Source organism: Daphnia carinata, chromosome 7, assembly GCF_022539665.2.
Source record: "Daphnia carinata strain CSIRO-1 chromosome 7, CSIRO_AGI_Dcar_HiC_V3, whole genome shotgun sequence".
Taxonomy (NCBI): Eukaryota; Metazoa; Arthropoda; class Branchiopoda; order Diplostraca; family Daphniidae; genus Daphnia; species Daphnia carinata.
In genome coordinates, this window is record NC_081337.1 from 4802643 (window position 1) to 4828184 (window position 25542).

The following is a 25542-nucleotide window of genomic DNA, read 5'->3' on the forward strand; positions in this document are numbered from 1 at the left end:
GAGTGGTATAGGTCCTTTGTATTTCCTAGGATCGTCCGGTTTTAAGAACAGCTTATCCAATGATGTGTCGCAAAATTCCAAAACATAGTACCTGAAAGGTCAATAAATGTACAGGTTCGGTTACTCTTTCAAAGTGACGTTTTAAAAATCTTACTTGAAATTTTCATCACTTTCGAAATGAAGGAATTTGATAACATTCGGGTGGGCCAATTGTTGAAGAATTTTCAGCTCGTTGTCAACTGGATGAACTGTTTCACCAATCAGCTCAACCCGTTTTACTGCTACTTTTTGGCCGTCAAATGTACCACCAAACACTGAACCGTATGCACCTTTTCCTATAAAATCCGTCTTGTCGTACTGCATTTTTCTGACGTTGTCATTTGGCGTTGTCATTTTAATGCGACAACATTTCAACTCACTGATTTCGTTGCACTTGAAAACTAGCAAAAGAGCGATGTAAGCAAGTAGCTAGGGGAGAATTTGATACTAGATAATCAAAATTGAAATCGCTGGTTATCGGTAAGATTATTTGTTGAGCATATCATAAGTTAAAAGCCCTTGGAAACGACTGCACCCGTCTATCTGATTATCTGCTTGGCATATCTATGTAGTTACTTCTCGTCAATGTTTTACATTAAAATTTTGCCCGTTAATTTGCGTGCCAAAGAAAGCAAGTAGGCCTAACACGTTTGCAGAAGGGCATAAACTCCGCCGTTTCAACTGTAATTTTTAATTGATACAAGTTTCTCCATGACAATATTCTTATCGCACATCGCGCTTTTACCGTGCACGTAGTGCCGTTCTGCGTCGGCTGATCCTATGGTATCCCTTTATCTAATGAGCAATGTCGGCCTATTGATGCAATGTGTACTTGTTGGACGTTGGTACTGAATTGTTAAGAACAGAAATAGAATTGGTTCGAACTGTTGTTTTCATCACGTAACTGAGTTTTTCAAATCATTTATACAGGTGAATTTTCTAGTTCCGACATTTCTATGCCAATCGAATGAAATATTTTGGAAGAAGACCAGCCGTATAACAGCCTAACGGATATTCCCTTTGTCTTCAGTAACACCCAAATTGCTGGCTTTCGTGGAATGTGGTATATTGAAAACAGAATTAAAGAAAAATGGATAACGGATGTAAGCAAGTATCTACAGTATTTACTTAATGCAAATTGCGTCACGGCTACTGAATAACCTATTCAATTGTAGGGAATGTGATTCTCTCGAATTTAACCGGAATAACCCAGACGGCACAAAACATGCCGTGGGAGCTCCTGTGGAGTATTGCGTGGGAGGGCCGGGACATCCTAGGGAATGCCTATATCATTCCTAAACGGCTCCCTGCGGGCTCCCGGTGGCACTCCTGACAAACTCCGTTGGAGCTCCCGCCTCCCAAAACCTTCCAAAAGCCCTCCTATCACCCTCCCCATCACCCCTTTTTTTATTTTTCTTCTAGTTATATATTTTCATACATAATTATGTATGAACAATCCTTAAATTAATAAACACAATAAAAAACCAACAATCAGATTATTTCTTTATTTGTGACAACGCTGAACTTTCAACAAATTCTAATATACAATTTTATATAATGCATAAACAAATTATTAAATGCTATAATTAACAATGAACAAGATGTAAATTAAACATTAACAATGAACAAGATGTGGCAATTATTCGTTTCACCCTCCGTCTATTTCGTTTCTTCAAGAATCGCCCGATATTCCTAAAAACTATCCCGAAAACCGGAGCACAAAATAGGCGTTCTCTACCCTACTAAACGACAAGGAAGACTGAGAGCAAAGGGTGACGCTTTGCTTAAACGTTGCCAATTTGCGAAATTCGCATAGTTGGCATTTTTAAAATTCTGTCTGCTTCGTAGCAGACGAAAACAAGCTGGAGGCTTTTGGGAAGGAGATAGGAGGAGTTGTTCCCTTTACCCTCCCGAATAACCTTTTTCCCATGGATGTACTAAAACAATCCTGAACGTTTTTGTACAAAGGGAAGGTTATTGAACAATAAAAAACCCAATCGGGAACATTTGTGCCGTCTGGGATCGACTTTCGGCTGACGGACGCACTTGATGGGAAACATTTGAAGATATCCATAACTGTACAACAATGAACTGTAATGGCGTCAAGATACAGGTCGACAAATTATGACATTTCCTTTTTCATAAACTTTGGTTGTTCCCGATTAGTTGGCAGATGAGTTTCATGGTACGCTGTACGTTAGCAGAGACCACCATTACTCCACCATACTCTTTTCTCATGTCCTTCACAGCGCGCGCGAAACCAACTACATTGAGGGAACATTCCATAGCATTGGCGATGGCGAAGACGATACCAATTGAACCGCCAATCTCAGGACGAAGTACTCTAGATCTATGGTGTAGCAGGAAAGCAACGGTTAAGCTGTTGTTTTCCAAAGGCAGTTTGAAAAATGACGTCTAATCTGGTAAAAATTTCATTAAGTAAGTTCCAACTAAAAATTATGTCAATTATTTAAGTATGTAATAATAAAGTGCCACTTAAGAATATTTGAAAGATCCTTGTAATATCTAGGACATACCGCCATCAATTTCTCCGTTGGTTAAGATGATGGGCATGGACATAGCCGTCACCGCCTTTAAGTATTGGTTTTTTTCTTTCGCGTCAATCGGCCTATCGTAGTGGTAATCATTACAACACACATTTAGATGCCGGAATATTTCTCAAATTCCGCCCGCAGCAGTGAGATTCTACCAAACCAGTAGATGGTAAGGGTTAAAGATACGACAAAGTAGCATTAGAGCTGTTTGATCCAACATTTGTAATGAATTTATTTGTAGTTAGGACGATGACGTAACGACGCTGGATTACAAATCCGAATGTGACACCAGTATTTCCTGTTCGGATTAACATGGCGCTATAACAGGTATTTACATGCATTTTCAATAGTCAGCCACTCTTAAAGCTGACGTATTATTTCTTGCAGAAGCAGGTGGAAGCGTTTAATTTCTATACGAAGCGGATCCCTGTTTTTTGCTGCAGGACTTGTGACATAAACCAGCGGTACGCATCGCCGCGATTGGATCGAAATGATAAGGTTAGTAACCATATTGTGCTAAGTCATATTGTTACGCGGTTTCATTTGATAGTAGACCTGATTAGGGAACTGTTTGAAAGTCAATTTTTAAAGGTTGCTTTCTTATCCTAAAATCCCTCTGTTTTCCGTCGTTGTGCGCCAGAAAACGTTAAATGTTGTGGCGTGTTGGGATCTTTATCTATTGTAAATAATCAAACCGCGTCCGTAGTTACCTTGAGGTTAGAGAATGCTTCGAGCACCTATGGACCAGCGTTATCTGATGGCCTAAGTAAATGTGTCCATTTGATGCAGCTGCAGCTTTTTACACGAAATAATCGCTTTTTTTGCGAGGCCAAATTATGTTTGGCCGTTTATTTTTGCCACAAGCAATGAATTAGAAAAATGAATTGGAAAAGAAAATTTGTTACCTGTGAGTTTGTTAACATAACGGCTTTTCGCATACGCACAAGTGTAATTGAAGCCAACTTTATTCAAAACAAGTCAGAAATTCTATTTGAAATTCAATTTCCAGTCTATAGTGTATTGGACTAAGTTGTTTATCAGGTTATGTAATAATGTCCATAGCAAAAAATTGTGACTACAGCCTTTCATTGGACGTTGTTACATTTCCCTGGCCTTAGGTTCACAGCTATGGATTTCAACATCGTTTTTGTTTATTAACTACCGGCAGAGTCTGTCTTGTCAAATAATCTTATGATTTCGTCCAAGTTGTCTTTTTTGTAATTATTGCGTAAAAGACTCTGCGCGTCATAACCGTTGGATTTAATCTCAATTCCTAGTTGAATTAAAAGTTTGACCGCGTCGAATAGGTTTTCACTGCGATTAAATCTGCACAGAAAATGGAGCGCATTGCATCCGTTTTTGTTCTTTGCTTGTCTATCAATTCCAAGGTGGATCAATAGTTTGATGGCTTTAATTAAATTTGGGCCTGAATTGTTTCTGCAGAGAGCATGTAGTGCGTTTTCTCCGTCGTCATTCTTTGCATTCATGTCGATTCCATGTTGGCTTAACTTTTTGATTGCACTAATTAAATTTGAGGATGAGTTGTACGTGCATTGGAACTGGAGTGCGTTTAATCCGCCGCTGCACTTTGCGTTCACGTCGATTCCGAGTTCAATTAACTTTCCCATTGCGCCATTGAAATATGAGGATGAATCATTTGTGCAAAGGAAATGAAGTGCGTTAAATCCGTCGTCATCTTTTGCGTTCACGTCGATTCCGAATTTGATTAACTTTTCGATTGCGTCTATTATATTTGAAGATGGATTGTATGTGCACAGGAAATGGAGTGCGTTTACTCCGCGGTCATCCTTTGCGTTCACGTCGATTCCGAGTTGGATTAACTTTTCGATTGCACCAATCAAATTTGAGGATGAATTAAATTTGCACAGGGAATGGAGTGCGGTAATTCCGTTGTCATCGTTTGCGTTCACGTCGATTCCGAGTTGGGTTAACTTTTCCATTGCGCCGATTAAGTTTGAGGATGAGTTGTTTCTGCAGAGAGCATGGAGTGCGTTCAATCCGTCGTCATCCGTTACGTTCACGTCGATTCCGTGTTCGATCAACTTGTCGATTGCGTCTATTACCGTTGAGCTCGAATTGTATGCACACAAAGTGTGGAGTACGTTCAAGCCGTTATTATCGTTTGCATTCCCGTCCATTCCGATTTGGATTAAGAATTCTATTGCATCAGTTAAATGGGGGCTTGAATTGTTTGCGCACAAAACGTGTAATGCGCTCTGTCCTTCGTTGCTCTTTGCGTTTGTGTCGATTCCGTGTTGTATCAACAAATCGATTACTTCCATCAAGTTTCGACCTGAGCTTTTGGCACAGATCCAATGTAGAGCGTTCCATCCTTTTTTGTCTTTTGATGTCACATCGATACCGCGCTGACCTAAAGAATTGATCGTTTCCCAAAAGTTTGATTTTTCACTCGTGTCGGCCAATAGCTGAAGCAATTTGTTTTCTGCATCGGCAAGCTAAGTAAAGCGAAAATTAGAGTTAAATCGCGTTAAATCATTTTTACGACTAATTCGCGTTGACAGCTTTTTAATTTGCACAAGATTTTTACTTTCGTTTGAATGGATTTAAGTTCAGTAACGACATCTCCTGATGCGATTCTCTCGGCAGGGGTGGTGGTCAACATTTTTGTTAACAAACTACGTGCCCAATGCAAACTATGAATTTCTAAAATGAAACATATTAAATGGTTTAACATTAGTGAGTGTGTGTTTGCGAAATTGGCCGTACGTAATTAGAAACTTACTCTGCATATTAATCGGTATATTCTGTTTGATGTTTGTCACAATTTCATCGTCTGGACCATAGATATGGTTTCCATTCAAGAGAATGTAACCGAAGACGATGCCTTCTGCGAAAACATCGCTTTTGACTGTGCCCAGTTGTCCGTCCAAGACGTGGTTATCCAGAATTTCGTACAACTCAGGAGCTAACCAAAATCGAGTTCCCTTGATTCCACTCATTGTGAATCTTCTTCGTTCATTCACGGGTCGGCACAATCCAAAACCACCCCACTTCAACGTGGCTTGTTCGCCTTGGTCAGTCGTTTTCACGGAAATCAGAATGTTTGCCGGTTTAATATCTCGGTGAATTATATTCCGCGAATGTATATAGGCAAGGCCTGAAGCTAAATGTAGGAACATTTCGATAGGGATTGGTATAGGTCCTTTATATTTCCTATGATCGTCCGATTTTAAGAACAGCTTGTCCAGTGATGCGTCGCAAAATTCCAAAACTAAATGTCTAAAAGGCCAACAAATGTACAGGTTCTGTTTCTCATTCAACATGACGTTTAAAAAAAATCTTACTTGAAATGTTCATCTCTTTCGAAATGAAGGAGTTTGAGAACATTTGGATGGTCTAATTGTTGAAGAGCCTTAAGCTCGTTGTCAACTAAGTGGTCTTGTTCACCAACCAGCTCAATCCGTTTGATGGCTACCTTTTGGCCTTCAAATGTACCAAGAAATACGTATCCATATCTACCACTTCCTAAAACACCCTTCTTGTCGTACTGCATTGTTTTTACGTTTCACTTGCGACAGTTTTTGAAGCGACAACGTTTCAGCTCACTCATTTGATCCACTTGAAAACTAGCAAAACAGCTATGTGTGCAAGTTGCTAGGGGAGAATTTGATACTAGAGATTAAAACTGAAATCGCTTTAAGGTTATCAGCTAGGTTGTTTGTTGAACATATCTTAAGTCGAAGTCTTTGGAAACTACTGCAATCCACCTGACATATCTATCAAGTCCGTTGCAATGCTTATCGTTTATGTTTCGCCCGATCATTTTCATGCCATAGAAAGCAAGTTATACGTTTTCAGAACGGAATTCAGTCCGTCGCGTCAACTGTTATTTTTCATTGATATGAGTTTCTACATAGCAAATATTTGTTATCGTCGAATGCCGTATGTTGCCCTTTCGCTTTGTACGTAATACCGTTTATGTTGGTCACACCGTGTGCTATCCTGTCTAAAGAGCAATGGCGGCATATTCATATTATTGCATGCTTTGGATATGGATTGCTAAATCGAGGTAATAAAAACTGAAATTGATATGAAATTATCGGTTATAGGTTGTTTGTTGAGCATATCATAAATTGAAAGCCCTAGGAAACTACTGGATCCATCTACCTGATTATCCGTTTGACATATCCGTGAAGTCAATTCAAAGCTCCACGTTGAAGTTTCACTCAAAGACTTTCATGCCTAAGGAAGCTATTGACATGTTTTCGGAAGAAAATATTCTCCCTTGCTTCAACTGTAATTTTTAACTGAATCAAGCTTCTACATGTCAACATGTATCATCGTGCATCCTGGCTTCAATTTGCACGTAATTCCACTCAAGTGAGGAACGATTTTAGTAAATTTCATTTGTTTGTTAAGTTTCATTCAAACTAATGTACTACGTACTTTTATTAATCATAGATGTAGAACGTCTTTTCCAGTTATGAAGAAGAATACGCGAATCTGCTGTGTAACGACAGTCAATATTATAAGCGCAGAGCTTTTTTCACATGAACATTTTTGAGAATAAAATGTCAAAACGGATGTTTGATTCCCTAGAACGAGGACGAATGGTGGCATATTTGCTGTGCGTGCCTCCAACCAAGCCATGTACAGTGGGGCACTGAAGGCTCCTTTTCGAGTCACGGATAAGGTCCTTATTGAATTTAAAAAATCAAATGTGATAAGCAAGTCTTATTCTTTTAGGCCAGTGAAATCAAAATTTCTTACATTAAAAACCAAATTCGAGTCGGATGAATGGTGTAATAGTAATTCCCGTAATCGCAGGTAACGATCAATGCAGGGCAACAGCAACAACAACAGCAGCCACGTCCGCCGTATTACGCTGGCCTGGAAAATAAAGGACGCGATCAGAGTTTGATGGACACGAGCCACGGCAGTATGCTGGACGACGCGGCTAGCAAGAACGCCCTGTACGCTACCCAAAATGGTTATGGATACGCCGTGGCCAGCGCTCAAAATAACGGACACGCTAACGGCGATTGTAAGTTCATTTTCATTTGATTTGATTTTTATTTATTTGAAATAATGGATTAACTTTAAATTAGGGGTCAATATGGCGTACACGGAACACAGTTATTCTAATTCAAACAATGGCGGCTCTGTCAATTCTCAAGACTCGTTGTGGCAGTTGAAATTGGCTAGCCAAAATGGCGGCGTTGGCGGAGTGAACGGAGGCGATCATCAATTGGGCAATGGAACCCTGCCGGACAGGTCGTACCATTATGACCCAATGACTCACGGCGGATACGGCGGATTTGAAGATTACAGTCACTACCCGCCCAGCACCGGCGATGACTACATGCAGCGCAATAATTACGGCGTCGTGACGGCCAATGGAGATCCCTACGCCGCCGTCCATAAAAATGGCAAACGCATGGAACATCTCGGTATAATCTTTTCTATTTCATTCACGTGAACGATGACGCTGATTTTTCTTTAAAATTCGTTCTTAGAATCAACATATCACAACGTGAGTGGCTTGCCAGATCCCTACATGGAGGCCGAACCGGAGGAGATGAAACAGCATCAACAACAGCAACAACAACAACAACAAATGGCGCCACCTCAGCACCATCTCTCGTTTGATGAGTCGCTCGAGAGCGGCTATTCAACACCCAATTCACGGAATCGCAGTCATCCGCGAGATCATCGTCTAGAGGAGATGCGAATATTATTATTTCTTTATAAAGATTTACGATTATTAGATGTTGCACACTCCCTTCGTCTCCCTTTCTCGCATCGATCTAATTTAAAATCAGAAGTGAATGACCTGACTACGTTTTCGCCCTGTGTGCCAAAACACCTTTCGAGGTTTTATCATTTAACGGAGCGACGACAATCACCATTTTCATCACCTCTGATGGCCACCATCTTTTTTTGGTTGATTGGCAAAAACAAATTTTCCCTATTTGGTTTTTATATTTCTTGAAATAAGAATTGAGTTTGGATTGTGATAGGAAGGCTCAAAGAAGGATATTCGTGTGCTGCCCTCTAGTGGGGAATTGCCTGCCTGTTATTTGTTTTGTCGCCATTTTGATCTCGCTGAAATGAAGGGAAAAACAAAAACGGAAAGAAGGGAATACTGATCAGTTAGAGGTCGTGTTATAAATAGTTAATAAATAATGAAGTTCTATTTGATTTTCATAAAAGCGATGGCATAACCGACAACAAATTCATTTTCGAAAAAAAAAATTTAAAATTAAAAAAAAAAAAATGTGCGATGTTTTATTCGAATGTCGCCATCATCGACTAGTTATACAATATTTGTTTGTTTTCTAATTGTTTTGTGACCATTTCCGTTCAAGCGTCGTGTACATAAAAAACAACATTGTCCACCCTCCTGACGTTACCCCCCCATCCTTCCCGAATGTCTCTAAAAAAAAACTCGTTTTTGTATATAGGACGTGAGAAGAAATATTGCAATTCAAACAGAGGATTTCTTTCAATGAAATCCATCCCAACTCTGTACTTCTCGATGCATGCCAATTTTTTCTCTCCATTCCTTAATGTTTTTTTTTTAATGTTTTGTCTCCTTTCTTGTTTTCTCCCGGAGACATTAATGGACACAAAAATGAACAATTATCAACGGACGAATGCTCAAATTGCTTCCTTCCAAACGTGAACCCTCGTGCTGCTCTTTTCTTTCCACCATATTTTTTTTACAACATGTCCATCTGTTTTGACCCTAGTTTTTTCCCTTTTGTTTATTGCGTCTTTTTTTTACGTTGTTGTACAGTTTGTCTATTTGTAAAGTTGATTCATGAAAAAAAGAAAAACAAGAATAAATGCCGTAGAAGCAACTTTGACTTTAAATAATTCAATAAAGTCTAGTGCAAATTAATGCAACTGAAGACTACTGAAAAGGAAAGCGTTTGAGATGAATTTAACAATTAATATTGAATTAGATTCTTAGAAAATTTGTTGATTGGTTAAGATTTGTTGTATCATGTGAATTCATACTTCGCGCGCTTAGAAAAGCCTAGCCTTCTGGCGTCTTTTTGGTCAACTATTTTCGCACAACGATGCCATATCTAGATTTTCAAAAATGTTGTTCGAAATAAGAAGATCTGGCAATGCCCCAGCGACTTCCGTCCTTGCCAAGTGGAATGAGTCATTTGGAAATGTGTAGAAATGGCGACTTGTTCTAGCCTTCTTAAATCTGAAATTCTGTACATTGAGGCGCGTGTACTTCGTATTAATTTTCGACATGTGGATTTTAATTTTCATAATCGTTTTTAGTTGTGCTCTTGTAGCATATAATCAGCATAAAATTAGAAAATTACAAACATTTCCAAATTAAAGACAATTCCATTGGAAGGGCAAAGGTTTTGATGAGAACACGTGCGGGGAACCCTAAATCTAATTGCTGAAATGTGTAGTGCATTAAGTAAAGAAGAGGATAGCAGTACATTGCCAAAACCCGTAAATCTTTTGGTTAAACATAATCTACAAATTCAATGATGAGTGAAAGAGGTAATATGGAAATAACTAAATTTGCTAATCAAAATTCCAGAAATTCTTTTCCTAGAAATGTTAAACAAGAAATGGATTGATATCCAAAAGTGATGTGATGTGCTTTGTAGTAACTGATTCGTGAATTTGAACTGCAACAAAGCAGCATTTAGTTCGAAGGGCTTTACAAGAGATCTGCTCGCTTAAGGCAAACGTTAGCTGAAGTATTAGCTTTAGGGACACGTTTAGGTAAGAATAGTAAGTTAAAGACAAATGAGGCTCAAGATTTTAATCTAACTCCTGGAATTTTTCATGCCTCACCTACTTTTACTCTAACCTTTTTTTCTCCCTGTTTTAATTCAGTTTAAAATCTTGAAGTAGTTTATGTCGTTTTGGATTTGAGTCCAACTGTCTAGAGGGAAATTTTCTTTTCAAGTATGATCATTTCACCCTAGAGTAGTCCAACACTCATATTTCAAAAACTTTGTCATGTGCCTCTTCCAAACAGTGCATGTTGCCTTAAAGTAGAGTGTGTAATCTAAGCAATGTTTATTTGTTTTACAGAGGACCGAGGAGAGTGGTAACTCTTTAATGGCTGATTTCTATTGACTGATTTCGCAGCACTGTCATACAGCTGATTGCTGCAGAACACAGGGAATGTGCAGAAGTGTTGTAATCCATCAGGGTTTAAAGTAAGACATTCATTTGCCTTTTTTGAGAATGCCTATCTATATTTGTGTAACACTACAATAGTTTTATCTATTTCATTTAGCCCAATTTTCAATTCTCTATTTGTTCCAAAAAGTTTATTAGTAGTTAACCATGTCTCATTTCCTACTTCTTTGATAACGACTTTTATCCTAAACGCGAGTAACAACTTCCTCCTTCTACCTAGGGAAAGCGCTCAGTAAAACTAGAAATGGCTAAGGAGCTCTTATATGTAGGCAGATGCATGGCGGAAAGCTTCGTTTTCATAACTGCGCCGATTTTTATATCCAGAACGCCTATCAGGTCGAAAATGAGACAAGTGAGTTATATGAAACACATATTGATTAAATTCCAAACAAATCTAGAGAAAGCATACCTTGGATATTGAATCTTTTGTTAAAGATAATTGTTTAAACTCCCCACATTGTGAGACAAGGGTGTATACTTGGAAGAACGTTAATGTGCATAATTATCTCTGTTGATTTGTAATCTTGCGTACTGTTAACTGACAATGACTTGTTGAACGTAATATTGGATACTAACTATATTTAAGATTCTGTTGGACTCTGGTACAGAGGTCACTTCTAAAAAATTTTTCGAACATTTCCATTATTATCGTGGCTATTTAGTAATTGCTTTGTTAACTGCCAATTACGTTTGGCTTCTGTTTCTTCTTTAGGCCATCTAAACTGATATTACGACCCATTCAAGTTTACAGCGTCCATCAAGATACCGTCGCTTCAGGTAGAAATGTAGACGTTCGCGCATCCGTTGACCTCACTTTAAACCTACAGCAAAAGTAAGGCAATAATTACTTAAATAATAAAAATAATGATCAAGTTTCTTAATATAATTTCATTGCTTTTTGCAGGTTTTCAGGTAGTACTATGTTTACCTTTTCGAAGAGAATTCTCGGACACAGAAATGTTACATGACCAAACGAAGTACTCTTTCTTTTTCTTTCACGTCATTCTTTGTATTTTAGTCTAAATGTTTTTTATCTTTACAACCCACATTTAGATGTGTCAAATTCCGCACACAGCTGTGAAATTCTATCAAACCAGTCGATGGTAAGAATAAAAGATGAGAAAAAGTAGCTTAAGACCAGTCTGGTCCAAAATTTGTTTCTTGTGTGTTGAATTCACCTGTAGTACGGACGATGACGTACCGGCGCTGGGTTCGGAATCCGTATGTGACATCAATATTGCCAGCTTGGATTAACATGGCGATGTGTTAGGTATTTACATAAATTTTAAATAGTTATTTTCTCTTAAAGGTTGACGTATCATTTTCTGCAGAAGCAGGTGGAAATGTTAAATTTCTATACGAAGCGGATCCCTGTTTTTTTCTGCTGGACTTGTGATGTAAATCAGCTGTAAACTTCGTCGCGATTGGATCGAAATGATAAGGTTAGTAACCCTATTCTGATCAGTCACCTTATTACGCGGTTGCATTTGATAGTAGACCTGATAAGGGCACTGTTTGAATGCCAGTTTTCAAAGGTTGCGTTCTTATCCTTAAACCCCTGTGTTTTCCGTCGTTGTGCGTCAGAAAACGTTAAATGTTGTGGCGTGTTGGGATCTTTATCTCTTGTAAGTAATCAAACCGCGTCCGAAGTTACTTTGAGGTTAGAGAATGCTATCGATCACCTATGGACCAGCGTTATCTGATGGCCTAAGTAAATGTGTCCATTTGATGCAACCGCAGCTTAACACACGAATTAAACGTTTCTTTGCGAGGCCAAATTATGTTTGGCCGTTTATTTTTGCCACATCAATGAGTTAGGAAAATGAATTAGAAACGAAAATGCGTTACCTGCGAGTTTACTACCTAAGGATTTTTCACATACGCACAAGTGTAACTGAAGTCAACTTTCTTCAAACCAAGTCAGAAATTCTATTTGAAGTTGAATTCCCAATCTACAGTGTATTGGACTAACTTGTCAATTATGTTTACATAATAATTTCCATAGCAAACGATTGTGACTACAGCATTTCATTGGATGATGTTACGTTCCGTGGCCTTAGGTTCACAGCTGCTGCAGTCAATATCGTTTTTGTTGATTAATTGCTAGCAAGGTCTAGTTTGTCAAATAGTTTCATGATTTCCTCCAAGTTATCTTATTTGTAATTTTTGCGTAAGAGATCCTTCGCGTCGTAATCGTTGGATTTAATCTCCATTCCTAATTCAATTAAATATTTGACCGCATCGAATAGGTTTTCACTGGAATTAGATGTGCACAGGAAATGCAGTGCATTTCTTCCGTTTTTGACCTTTGAATGGCTATCAATTCCAAGGTGGATCAACAGTTTGATGGCTTTAGTTAAATTTGTGCTTGCATTTTCCTTGCAAAGAACATGGAGTGCGTTTAGTCCATCGCCGCGCCTTGCGTTTACGTCGATTCCGAGTTGGATCAACTTTTCGATTCCATCAATTAAACTAGTGGATGAATTTCTTACGCACAGGTAATGAAGTGCGTTCAATCCGCTGTTATTCTTTGCGTTCATGTCGATTCCGAGTTGGATTAACTTTTCGATTACATCCATTAAATTTGAGGATGAATTCGTTCCGCACAGGGCATGGAGTGCGTTCAATCCGCTGTTATTCTTTGCGTTCATGTCGATTCCGAGTTGGATTAACTTTTCGATTCCATCAATTAAATTTGTGGATGAATTCTTTAAGCAGAGGACATGGAGTGCGTTCAATCCGTCCTTATCCTTTGCGTTCAAGTCGATTCCAAGTTCGATTAACTTTTCGATTCCATCAATGAAATTTGTGGATGAATTGTTTAAGCACAGGACATGGAGTGCGTTAAATCCGCCCTTCTCCTTTGCGTTCAAGTCGATTCCAAGTTCGATTAACTTTTCGATTCCATCAATTAAATTTGAGGATGAATTCTTTCCGCACAGGGCATGGAGTGCGTTCAATCCGCTGTCACCCTTTGCGTTCACGTCGATTCCGAGTTGGATTAACTTTTCGATTCCATCCATTAAATTTGAGGATGAATTGTTACTACACAGGAAATGGAGTGCGTTTGCTCCCTCGTCATCCTTTGCGTTTACGTCGATTCCGAGTTGGATTAACTTGTCGATTGCGTCTATTATCTGTAAGCTTGAGTTGTTTGCACACAAAGCGTGGAGTACGTTAATGCGGTTTTTATCTTCTGCATTAACATCATTTCCCTTTTTGGTTAAGAACTCGATTGCATCAGTCAAATAAGGGCTTGAATTGTATGTGCACAAATAATGGAGTGGGTTTCGTCCTTTGTTGTCTCTTGTGTTCACATCGATTCCTTGAGTAAACGCTCGATTGTAATGAAATTTGTACGAAAGGTGTACCATCCATTAGCGTTCATGTCGTTTCCGATTGGATAACTTTTCCATTGCGCCAAATAAATTTAAGGAAGAATTGGTTTTGCAGAGGAATTGGAGTGCGGTTAATCCGCTGGTGATTTTTGCGTTCTCGTTGATTCCGAGTTGGATTAACTTTTCCGTTTCGCCAAATAAATTTGACGATGAATTACCTTTGCACAGGAAATGAATCGCATTCCTTTCGTTTTTGTCCTTTGTGTGGATATCAATCCCAAGGTTGATCAGAAGTTCGATGTTTTCAATTAAATTTGTGCTTGAATTGTTCCATCAATTAAATTTTCGATGAATTGTCAGCTGTATTTATATCAACTCCCTCTTTAAGTAAACGTTTGATTGCGCCAATTAAATTTGATGATGAATTGTAAGCACAGAGGAAATGGAGGGCGTTTGCTCCGAATTTACCGCTCTTTGCTTTCACGTCAGTTCCGAGTTGGATTAATTTTTCGAATTGGTCCATTAAATTTGAACTTGAATTGAATGCACATAAAGTGTGGAGTACGTTAAAGCCGTTGTTGTCTTTTGCGTTTCCATCCAATCCGTTTTTGATTAAGAAGTCGATTGCATCTGTTAAATAAGGACTGGAATTGTATGTGCACAAAACGTGCAACGCGCTCAGTCCTTCGTTGCTCTTTGCGTTTGTATCGATTCCGCGTTTTATCAACAACTCAATTTCTTCAATTGTGTTTGATTTTGAGTTGTTTGCACACACCCAATGTAAATCATTCCATCCAAGCTAAATAAAGAGAATAATTAGCGTTAAAGCCCGTTAAATTATTTTCTCGATTAATCCACGTTTATAGCTTTTTCAAGATTTTTACTTTCGTTTGAATGGATTGAAGTTCAGTAACGACATCTCGTGATGCGATTCTCTCAGTAGGTTCAGTGGTCAACATTTTTGTTAACAAACTGCGTGCCCAATGCAAATTGTGAATCTCTACAAAGAAAACATATCAAAGAATTTAACATTAGTTTGAGTATATGTTTACGAAAGTGACCGTCCGTAAATAGAAACTTACTATCCATATTAATCGGTATATTCTGTCTGATGTTTGTCATAATTTCTTCGTCGGCACCGTAGAGATGGTTTCCATTCAAGAGAATGTAACCGAAGACGAGCCCTTCTGCGAAGACATCGCTATTGACTGTTCCGCGTTTTCCGTCCAAAACATTGTTATCCAGAATTTCGTACAGCTCGGGCGCAAACCAAGATCGAGTTCCTTTGATTCCACTCATTGTGTATGTTCCTCGTTCATTCACGGGTCGGCACAGCCCAAAATCACCCCACTTCATCGTTGCCTGTTCGCCTTCATCAATCATTTTCACAGAAATCAGAATGTTTTCCGGTTTTATATCTCGGTGAGTTAAACCCCGCGAATGGATATAGGCAAGTCCTGAAGCTAAATGGAGGAACATTTCGATAGGGAGTGGTATAGGTCCTTTGTATTTCCTAGGATCGTACGGTTTTAAGAACAGCTTATCCAATGATGTGTCGCAAAATTCCAAAACATAGTATCTGGAAGGTAAATAGCTGCACAGGTTCTGTTTTTCTTTCAAAATGACGTTTTAAAAAATCTTACTTGAAATTTTCATCGCTTTCGAAATGAAGGAATTTGATAACATTCGGGTGGTCCAATTGTTGAAGAACTTCCAGCTCGTTGTCTACTGGATGAACTGTTTCATCCATCAGCTCAACCCGTTTTATTGCTACCTTTTGGCCATTAAATGTACCACCAAACACTGAACCGCATGCACCTCTTCCTATTAAATCCTTCTTCTTGTACTCCATTTTTCTAACGTTTCATTTGCGACAGTATTTGATGCGACAACGTTTCAACTCACTCATTGGGTTGCACTCGAAGACTAGCGAAACATTAACGTGTGCAAGTTGCTAGGGGAAAATTTGATACTAGATAATCAAAACTGAAATCGCTGTGAGGTTATCAGTTAGATTATTTGTTGATCATATGATAAGTTGAAAGCCTTGGGAAACGACTGCATCCGTCTACCTGATTATCCGCTTAACATATCCATGAAGTCACGTCAATGCTTTACGTTCAAATTTTGCCCGCTATTTTTTGTGTCAAAAAAAGCATGTTAGACGAAGCAAGTTTCCCCATGACAATATTTCTTATCGTACATCCCGCTGTCACTATTCACGTAGTGCCGCTCTGCGGCGGATCCTCTTGTGCTATCCCTTTCTTTAAAGAGTGAAGACGGCCTATTCATATTATATGCATATCTATGACATGGAATGCTGAATTATTAGCAATTGAAATGGAGTTGGTTCGAACTGTTGTTTTCATCACTTAACTGAATCTAGCTTTTCAAATCATTTATACAGGTGGATTTCTAGTCCTGACATCTCTACGGCAATCGAATGAAATATTTGCGAAGGACGCCAGCTGCATAATAACCTTACTGAAATTCGCTTGTCTCCACTGTCTTCAATAACAACAAAATTGGTGCCACTGTGCGTGGCATGAGGTGTATTTAAGACAACGTTATGGGAAAATGGACATCGGGCACAAACAAGTATGCATAGGATCTACTCAAGCCAAAATTATATCACGGCAAACTAGATAATCTATTCAATTTTAGGGAATGTGATTCACTCGGATTTAACCGGAATGATCAACGTTCAATGGACGTTCGAACTTAATAGGCAACATTTGCAGATTTCCACAACTGCATAACGCTGAGATGTGATGACGTCAAGATACAGGTCGCCAAAATTATGACATTTTATTTTTCATAAATTTTGATTTTTCCAGATAAGTTGTCAGATGAGTTTTCTGGTACGCAGTACGTTAACAGAGACCACCATTACCCCACAGTCCTCTTTCACCATGTCCTGCACGGCGTGTGCAAAACCAACTACATTGAGGGAACTATCCAAAGCATTCGCAATGGCGAAGATGATACCAATTGAACTTCCAACTCAGGACCAAGTACGCTAGACCTGTGGTGTTGCAGGAACGTCTAAGCTATTGTTTTTCAAAGGCAGTTTGAAAAATGATGTCTAATCTAGTACTATTTTTCTTTCGCGTCATTCGGTAACTTGTCATCCCAATCAGTACAACTAACATTTAGATGCCGGATGTGGCAGCAGTATTTCCTGTTCGAATTAACATGGCGCTATAATAGGTATTTGCATACATTTTCAATAGTCAGCAACCCTTAAAACTGACGTATTATTTCTTGCAGAAGTAGGCGGAAATGTTAAATTTCTCTACGAAGCAGATCCCTGTTTTTTGCAACAGGGCTTGTGATGTAAATCAGCGGTACATCGCCGCGATTTGGTCGAAATGAAAAGGTTAGTAACCATATTCTGCTTAGTCATATTATTATTCAGTTGTATCTGATAGTAGAGCTGTTTAGGGGACTGTTTGACAGTCATTTTTTTAAAGGTTGCTTTCTTATCCTAAAACCCCTGTGTTTTACGTCGTTGTGCGCTTGAAAACGTAAATTTTTACGGCGTGTTGAGTTTCCTTATCTATTTTGTAAATAATCAAACCGCGTTCGAAGTTAATCTTGAGACTAGAGAATACTATCAGGCACGTCTAGATCAGCATTACCTGATGCCCCACGTAAATGATTAATGGGACCTATCGTGCCCCTTGGATGCAGCCGGAGCTTTGCACACGAAGCAAGCGTTGCTTTGCGAGGCCAAATTATCTTTGGCCTCTTATTTTTGCCACATCAATGAGTTACGAAAATGAATTCGAAAATTTAATGCGTTGCCTGCGAATTTGCTACCATTGCAGTTTTATCACACACACAGACAGGCAGGTGTAACTGTAGTGAACTTTATTCAAACCAAGTCAGAAATGCTCATTTTCAAATCGAATTTCCAGTCTAGAGGACATTCGATTATCTTGTTTACGAAGTTCAGATAGGAATTTCCATAGCAAACAATTGTGACGACACCCTTTTATTGGATGTTGTTACGTTTCTCTGGCGTTAGGTTCACAGCTCCGTCAGTCAAAATCGTTTTTGTTGATTAACCATTTCCAGGGTATGTCTTTTCAAATAGTGTTAGAATTTCCTCCAAGTTTCCTCTTTTGTAATTGTTGCGTAAGAGAACCTGCGCGTCATAACCGTTGGAATTAATCTCAATTCCTAGTTCAATTAAAATTTTGACCGCGTCGAATAGGTTTTTATTGGAATTATATTCGCACAGGAAGTGTAGCGCATTCCATCCGTTTTTGTCCTTTGCATGGATATCAATTCCAAGTTCGATCAACAGTTTGATTGCTTCAATTAAATGCGTGCTTGAATTTTTCGCACACAAGTAATGGAGAGCGTTTTGCCCGTCTTCGTTTGTTGCATTCACATCTATTCCTTTTTTAACTAAACGCTCGATTGCTCCGACTAAATTTGAAGATGAATTGTTTGCACATAGTGTATGGAGCACGTTATGCCCCTCTTCGTCTTTTGCGTTGACATGGATTCCCAAACTTATTATGTTATCGATTAGAGCAATCAAGTTTGGATTTACATTATTAATGCACAATGCATGAAGTATGTTGTGCCCCTCTTCGCCCTTAACATACGCGACGTGGTTCTTTAAGCAGTTAATTATTGTGGCTAAATTTGGGTTTGGGTTATTTGCGCACATAACATGTAGAATGTTCCATCCGTTATTGATCTTTGCATCGTTGTCAGTATTGTGTTGCATTAAGCACACGATAGCGGCAGTTAACTTTGGGTTTAAATTGTATGCGCATAAAGTATGGAGTGCGTTAAAGCCGTCTTGGTCTATTGCGTTGCCATCCATTCCGTTTTGGATTAAGAATGTGATTGCATCAGTTAAATATGGGCTTGAATTGTGCGCGCACAAAACGTGTAATGCGCTCAGTCCTTTGTTGCTCTTTGCATTTGTGTCGATTCCGAGTTTTATCAACAACTTGATGATTTCAACCAAATTTGGGCTGCAATTGTTTGCACACAGAGTGTGGAGTGCGTTCCATCCGTTCCTTCTCTTTGAATTGATATCGATTCCTTCTTCAACGAAAAAGGTGATCGCATCAATTAAGTTCTGATTTGAATTGTTTGCACACAGAAAATGGAGCACGTTAAATCCATCCTTGTCCTTGGCGTTCACGTCGATTCCGAGTTCGATTAAAACCTGGATTGCGGCATCTAAATTTGAGCTTGAATTTTTTGCACACAAGGCGTGGAGAGCGTTTAATCCGCTGTTGCTCTTTGCGTTGACGTTGATTCCGAGTTGGATTAATTTTTTGATTGCGTCTATTAACATTGAGCTCGAATTGTTTGCACACAAAGTATGTAGTACGTTCCATCCGTCTTTGCTCCTTACATTAATACTGATTCCATCTTGGATCAAAAGTTCGATTGCGTCAGTTGGGTTTGAACTTGATTGTGTTGCACACAAGGTGTGAAACATGCTTAATCCGTCATCTGTCGTTGCATTTTTGTCGACTCCGACCTCAATTAAAAATCTAATCACGTCGAATAAATTTTCGTTGGAATTAAATCGACAGAGTAAATGGATCGCGTTCCATCCGTCCTTTTCCTTTGCATTCGCGTCGATGCCGAGTTTGATTAACAATTTGATTGCATCAATTAAATGCGGGCTTGAATTGTGTGCACACAAAACGTGGAGTGCGTTCCATTTGTTGTTGCTCGTTGCGTTCACGTCGATTCCTGTTTGAATTAACAACTCGATTTCTCCCATTAAGTTTGAGTTTGAATTGTTTGCACACACCCAATGTAGAGCATTCCACCCTTTTTCGTCCGTTGATGTTACATTGATACCGCGCTGAACAAAAGAATTTATCGTTTCCCGAAAGTTTAACTTTCGTCTCTTCTCCGCACATACCTGAATCAATTTTTTTTCGTCGGCGGCAAGCTAAATAAAAAGAAAATTAGTGTGTTAAAGCGCATTTAGTAATTTTTACGATTAATGAACGTTGATAGCTTTTTTAATTTGCACATGATTTTTACTTTCGTTTCAATGCATTGAAGGTCAGTAACGACATCTCCTGATGCGATCCTCTCAGTAGGTTTAGTAATCAACATTTTTGTTAACAAACTACGTGCCCAAAGCAAATTATGAATCTCTATAATGAAACACATTAAAGGGTTTAACGTTAGTGAGTATGTGTGTGTGAAATTGGCCGTCCGTAATAAGAAACTTACTCTCCATATTAATCGGTTTATTCTGTTTGATGTTTGTCATAACTTCTTCGTCTGAACCGTAGAGATGTATTCCATTCAAGAGAATGTAACCGAAGACGAGCCCTTCTGCGAAGACATCGCTATTAACTGTACCCCGTTGTCCGTCGCCGTTACTTTCCATTAATTCGTACAATTCAGGAGCTAACCAATATAGAGTTCCCTTGATTCCACTCATCGTGAATGTTCCTCGTTCATTCACGGGTCGGCACAATCCAAAATCACCCCACTTCATCGTAGCCTGTTCGCGTTGGTCAGTCATTTTCACAGAAATTAGAATGTTTGCTGGTTTTATATCTCGATGAATTAAATCTCGCGAATGGATATAGGCAAGGCCTGAAGCTAAATGAAGGAACATTTCGATAGGGAGTGGTATAGGTCCTTTGTATTTCCTAGGATCGTTCGATTTTACGAAAAGCTGATCCAGTGATGCGTCGCAAAATTCCAAAGCAAAATATCTGAAAGATAAATAACTGTGCAGTTTCTGTTTCTCATTCATAATGACATTCATAAAGCCCTGGGAAACTACTGCATCCGCCTACCTGATTATCTGCTTAACATACCAGTGAAGCCAATTCAAAGCTTTACCTTGAAGTTTCGCGCAATGATTTTCATGTCTAAGAAAGCTATTTACATGTTTTCGGAACGAAATATTCTCCCTTGATTCAAGTGTAATTTTTAACTGAATCAAGTTTCTAAATGTCAATATGTTTCATCGTGCTCCCTGGCTTCAATTTGCACGTAGTACCACTCAAGTGAGGAACGATTTTAGTAAATTTCATTTGTTTATTACGTTTTATTCAAACTAATGTACTTTTGGTTCATCAAAACAGCGAAGGCACTTATTATTGCCAGCCCAACAACGACCTGGGCACTGGCAGTTCCAGCTACGTCAACTTGCGCGTCTTCCAGCCGCCGCGTTTCATCGGCCAGCTACCGCCCGTCCTGCAGAAGAAGGCCCAGGACGCTGATTTCAACATGACGTGCTCCGCCCAGGGTAAACCCAAGCCATCCATCACCTGGTTGAAGGACGGCGTGGAAATTTTGCCGGGAAGCAGTTCCGGCGCTTACGAACTGGTGACGGACGAGTCTGAGGGACGCAACGCCATTTTCACCGTCCGCAGCACCCTCCGTTTTCACGGCTCGGAACGGCCGGCTCTTTCCCAGTTGACGGCCGACGATCGCGGCGTCTACACGTGCGCTTTCGAGAACCAAATCCGACGCATCGAATCCACCCTCACGTTGAAGATCGAACACGCACCCATTTTGCTGGATCACAGGCCCAAAGTGGCCTCTAATGTCGGATCGTCCAGCATCCAGTTGCTGTGCCAAGTGCAGGCCTACCCTCGTCCCAATTTCGAATGGTCTTTACGCGACGTGCCCATCATTGGCGGAGGAGGCGATAGCAAATACGAAATGAACGTGACGTCGATGACGGACAACGGTCACGACATCTACCAGGGCATTCTGCGAATCAACGACGTCAAAGAGTCCGACTACGGCGATTACACTTGCAAAATGTGGAACGCTGAAGGCGAAAATGCGGCCGCTGTCCGTCTGCAAGCGACCAGCGCACCGGAGAAGCCAACCAATTTGAGGGTTGTCCAGTCAGGTTACGATTCGCTGGCGCTCGAATGGGACGAAGGATTTAATGGAGGATTTGAAAATACTATTTATACTGTCCTCTATCGGGCCTTTTCTTCGAGTAGCAATGCTGGCCAGCAACAAGAGGACGATTGTCAGTATGCAAATCCGTGTGTTATTCGAGGCCTGGAACAGCTCCAGTCGTACACGATCCAAGTGCGCGCCGAGAACACGAAGGGCAAGAGCCCGTTGAGCAACGCCCTAACGGCCTCGACCATCGTCGATCTCTCGCGCATCCCCGAGCCCAAACAGGTGACGTTCGAGCCCAAAACCAAGACGATCTCGTTCAACGTCGACTCTCAGCTGCCCCTCATGGCCATGGTCGAAAGCCGCATCGACGGCGACTGGTCTCTGTCGCAGAGGATCTCGGTCCGCTCGCCCGTCAGTCGCGAAGTGCTGGACTTGGTGAAAGACGACGTCGATGATGTCCGCATTAAATTGTGTCTCGAAATGAACACGACGCTGTGCAGCGAGGCCGTGGTGGCCGTGACGGGCGACCTCATTCAAGAGCCGACCAAAGCCCTGACGGACTTGCCCGCCAAGTACATGGTGGCCATCATCGTCGCCTGCGTCGTCGGCTCTCTGGTCTTTGTCCTTTTCGCCATCTTTTACTGCTACCGTCGCCGGAGGGCGCAAAAATTGAAGAAGCTGCTGGAAATGGAAAAGGCCCATTCGGCCCGTCCCACCATCGGCCAACAACAACAACAACAGCAACAACCTCCTCCGCCTTACTACGCCGGACTGGAGAATAAGGGACGCGACGCTAGTTTGATGGACACGAGCCACGGCAGTATGCTGGACGACGCGGCCAGCAAGAACGCCCTCTACGCCACCCAGAACGGCTACGGCTACGCGGTGGGCAGCGCTCAAAATAACGGACATGCCAACGGCGATTGTAAGTCCCATTTTTCATTTGATTTATTTTGATTTATTTGAAATAATGGATTAACTTTAAATTAGGGGTCAATATGGCGTACACGGAACACAGTTATTCTAATTCGAACAATGGCGGCTCGGTCAATTCTCAAGACTCTTTGTGGCAATTGAAATTGGCCAGCCAAAATGGCGGCGTTGGCGGAGTGAACGGAGGCGATCATCAATTGGGCAATGGAGCACTGCCGGATAGGTCGTACCACTATGATCCAATGACTCACGGAGGATACGGCGGATTCGAAGATTACAGTCACTACCCGCCCAGCACCGGCGATGACTACATGCAGCGCAATAATTACGGCGCCGTGACGGCCAATGGAGATCCTTACGCTGCCGTCCATAAAAATGGCAAACGCATGGAACATCTCGGTATATTCTTTTCTTATTTTATTTAACGTGAACGATGACGCTGATTTTTCTTTAAAATTCGTTCTTAGAATCAACATATCACAACGTGAGTGGCTTGCCAGATCCCTACATGGAGGCCGAACCGGAGGAGATGAAACAGCACCAACAACAGCAACAACAACAACAAATGGCGCCACCGCAGCACATTTCCCTCTCGTTCGACGAATCGCTCGAGAGTGGCTACTCGACGCCCAATTCGCGGAATCGCAGAGTCATCCGCGAGATCATCGTCTAGAGGAGATGCTAATATTATTATTTCTTTAAAGATTTACGATTATTAGATGTTGTACAACTCCCTTCGTCTCCCACTCTCGCATTGATCTAATTTAAAATCAGAAGTGAATGACCTGACAACGTTTTCGCCCTATGTGCCAAAACACCTTTCGAGGTTTTACCATTTAACGGAGCGACGACAATCATCACTATTTTCATCACCTGGCTTGTCTGATGGCCGCCATCTTTTTTTGGTTGATTGGCTGAAACAACAACAAATTTTCCCTATTTGGTTTTTATGTTTCTTGAAATAACAAATAAGAATTCAGTTTGGATTGTGATAGGAAGGCTCAAAGAAGGATATTCATGTGCTGCCCTCTAGTGGGGAATGGGGGGATTGCCTGCCTGTTATTTGTTTTGTCGCCATTTTGATCTCGCTGAAATGAAGGGAAAAACAAAAACGGAAAGAAGGGAATACTGATCAGTTAGAGGTCGTGTTATAAATAGTTAATAATTAATGAAGTTCTATTTGATTTTCAAAAAAAGCGATGGCATAACCGACAAAAAATTCATTTTCGAAAAAAAATTAAAATTAAAAAAAAAATGTGCGATGTTTTATTCGAATGTCGTCATCATCGACTAGTTATACAATATTTTTTGTGTTTTTTTTTCTAATTGTTTTGTGACTATTTCCGTTCAAGCGTCGTGTACATAAGAAACAGCATTGTCCACCCTCCTGAAGTTACCCCCTCATCCTTCCCGAATGTCTTAAAAAAAACTCGTTTTTGTATATAGGACGTGAGAAGAAATATTGCAATTCAAACAGAGGATTTCTTTCAATGAAATCCATCGCAACTCTGTACTTCTCGATGCATGCCAATTTTTTCTCTCCATTCCTTAATGTTTTTTTTTATGTTTTGTCTCTTTTCTTGTTTTATTTTCTCGGAGACATAAATGGACACAAAAATGAACAATTATCAACGGACGAATGCTCAAATTGCTTCCTTCCAAACGTGAACCCTCGTGCTGCTGTTTTCTTTCCACCATATTTTTTTTACAACATGTCCATCTGTTTTGACCCTAGTTTTTTCCCTCTTGTTTATTGCGTCTTATTTTTACGTTGATGTACAGTTTTTCTTTATGTAAAGTTGATTCATAAAAAAAACACGAATAAATGCCGTAGAAGCAACTTCGACTTTAAATAATTCAATAAAGTCTGGTGCAAATTAATGCAACTGAAGACTACTGAAAAGGAAAGCGTTTGAGATGAACTTAAAAATAAATATTGAATTAGATTCTTAGAAAATCTGTTGACTGGTTAAGATTTGTTGTATGTGAATTCATACTTCGCGCGCTTAGAAAAGCCTAGCCCTCTGGCGTCTTTTTGGTCAACTATTTTCGCACAACGATGCCATATCTAGATTTTCAAAAATGTTGTTCGAAATAAGAACATCTGGCAATGCCCCAGCGACTTCCGTCCTTGGCAAGTGGAATGAGTCATTTGGAAATGTGTAGAAATGGCGACTTGTTCTAGCCTTCTTAAATCTGAAATTCTGTACATTGAGGCGCGTGTACTTCTTATTAATTTACGACATGTGGATTTTAATTTTCATAATCGTTTTAGTTGTGCTGTTGTAGCATATAATCAGCATAAAATTAGAAAATTACAAACATTTCCAAATTAAAGACAATTCCATTGGAAGGGCAAAGGTTTTGATGAGCACACGTGCTGGGAACCCTAAATCTAATTGCTGAAATGTGTAGTGCATTAAGTAAAGAAGAGGATAGCAGTACACTGCCAAAACCCGTAAATCTTTTGGTTAAACATAAACTACAACTTCAATGATGAGTAAAAGAGGTAATATGGAAATAACTAAATTTACTAATCAAAATTCCAGAAATTCTTTTTATAGAAATGTTTAACAAGAAATGGATTGATATCCAGAAGTGATGTGATGTGCCCTGTAGTAACTGAT

General features: G+C 39.9%; 4 protein-coding genes and 1 long non-coding RNA gene across 5 annotated transcripts; 3 read left to right on the forward strand and 2 right to left on the reverse strand.

Annotated features, from left to right (window-relative positions):
- Positions 1 to 3711: 3711 nt before the first annotated feature.
- LOC130693951 (putative ankyrin repeat protein RF_0381) lies at positions 3712 to 5842 on the reverse strand. The gene is made up of 3 exons (XM_057517120.2): positions 5359 to 5842; positions 5164 to 5279; positions 3712 to 5071 (listed from the first exon to the last, which is right to left on the reverse strand). The coding sequence occupies exons 1-3, from the start codon at positions 5753 to 5755 to the stop codon at positions 3749 to 3751; spliced, it is 1836 nt and encodes a 611-aa protein (XP_057373103.2). The 5' UTR covers positions 5756 to 5842; the 3' UTR covers positions 3712 to 3748.
- A 1066-nt stretch (positions 5843 to 6908) lies between these two features.
- LOC130693952 (uncharacterized) lies at positions 6909 to 8634 on the forward strand. Its single transcript, XM_059496324.1, has 5 exons — positions 6909 to 6942; positions 7420 to 7620; positions 7685 to 8026; positions 8093 to 8527; positions 8597 to 8634. The coding sequence occupies exons 1-5, from the start codon at positions 6909 to 6911 to the stop codon at positions 8632 to 8634; spliced, it is 1050 nt and encodes a 349-aa protein (XP_059352307.1).
- Positions 8635 to 12781: 4147 nt separating this feature from the next.
- On the reverse strand, positions 12782 to 16009 carry LOC132088178 (putative ankyrin repeat protein RF_0381). The gene is made up of 5 exons (XM_059496325.1): positions 15748 to 16009; positions 15187 to 15683; positions 14989 to 15104; positions 14498 to 14903; positions 12782 to 14091 (listed from the first exon to the last, which is right to left on the reverse strand). The coding sequence occupies exons 1-5, from the start codon at positions 15954 to 15956 to the stop codon at positions 12920 to 12922; spliced, it is 2400 nt and encodes a 799-aa protein (XP_059352308.1). The 5' UTR covers positions 15957 to 16009; the 3' UTR covers positions 12782 to 12919.
- A 546-nt stretch (positions 16010 to 16555) lies between these two features.
- Positions 16556 to 17483, forward strand: LOC132088167 (uncharacterized). The gene is made up of 4 exons (XR_009421450.1): positions 16556 to 16702; positions 16769 to 17118; positions 17245 to 17314; positions 17375 to 17483. It is a non-coding gene; the product is annotated as an uncharacterized LOC132088167 (long non-coding RNA).
- A 3584-nt stretch (positions 17484 to 21067) lies between these two features.
- Positions 21068 to 24027, forward strand: LOC130693953 (protein turtle homolog B-like). The gene is made up of 4 exons (XM_059496326.1): positions 21068 to 21077; positions 21141 to 22907; positions 22973 to 23314; positions 23383 to 24027. Exons 1-4 carry the CDS (start codon positions 21068 to 21070, stop codon positions 23586 to 23588), a joined length of 2325 nt encoding a protein of 774 aa, XP_059352309.1. The 3' UTR covers positions 23589 to 24027.
- The last annotated feature ends 1515 nt before the right edge of the window (positions 24028 to 25542 follow it).

Excerpts from the sequence above, each read along its gene's own strand:
- LOC132088178 (XM_059496325.1), bottom strand. The coding sequence starts at position 15,956 with ATGGAGTACAAGAAGAAGGATTTAATAGGAAGAGGTGCATGCGGTTCA. Across the intron at positions 15,684-15,747 it reads GAAAGCGATGAAAATTTCAA|ATACTATGTTTTGGAATTTT; the intron begins GTAAGATTTTTT and ends TTTACCTTCCAG. Across the intron at positions 14,092-14,497 it reads TTTAATTGGCGCAATCAAAC|GAATCGATGTGAACACAAGA; the intron begins GTTTACTTAAAG and ends CGTTTACTCAAG.
- LOC130693952 (XM_059496324.1), top strand. The coding sequence starts at position 6,909 with ATGTATCATCGTGCATCCTGGCTTCAATTTGCAC. Across the intron at positions 6,943-7,419 it reads ATCCTGGCTTCAATTTGCAC|GGCAACAGCAACAACAACAG; the intron begins GTAATTCCACTC and ends CGATCAATGCAG. Across the intron at positions 8,528-8,596 it reads CATCTTTTTTTGGTTGATTG|GAAGGCTCAAAGAAGGATAT; the intron begins GCAAAAACAAAT and ends GGATTGTGATAG.
- LOC130693951 (XM_057517120.2), bottom strand. The coding sequence starts at position 5,755 with ATGTTCCTACATTTAGCTTCAGGCCTTGCCTATATACATTCGCGGAAT. Across the intron at positions 5,280-5,358 it reads TATACCGATTAATATGCAGA|AAATTCATAGTTTGCATTGG; the intron begins GTAAGTTTCTAA and ends GTTTCATTTTAG. Across the intron at positions 5,072-5,163 it reads TTAAATCCATTCAAACGAAA|CTTGCCGATGCAGAAAACAA; the intron begins GTAAAAATCTTG and ends CGCTTTACTTAG.
- LOC130693953 (XM_059496326.1), top strand. Across the intron at positions 22,908-22,972 it reads CGGACATGCCAACGGCGATT|GGGTCAATATGGCGTACACG; the intron begins GTAAGTCCCATT and ends ACTTTAAATTAG. Across the intron at positions 23,315-23,382 it reads CAAACGCATGGAACATCTCG|AATCAACATATCACAACGTG; the intron begins GTATATTCTTTT and ends ATTCGTTCTTAG.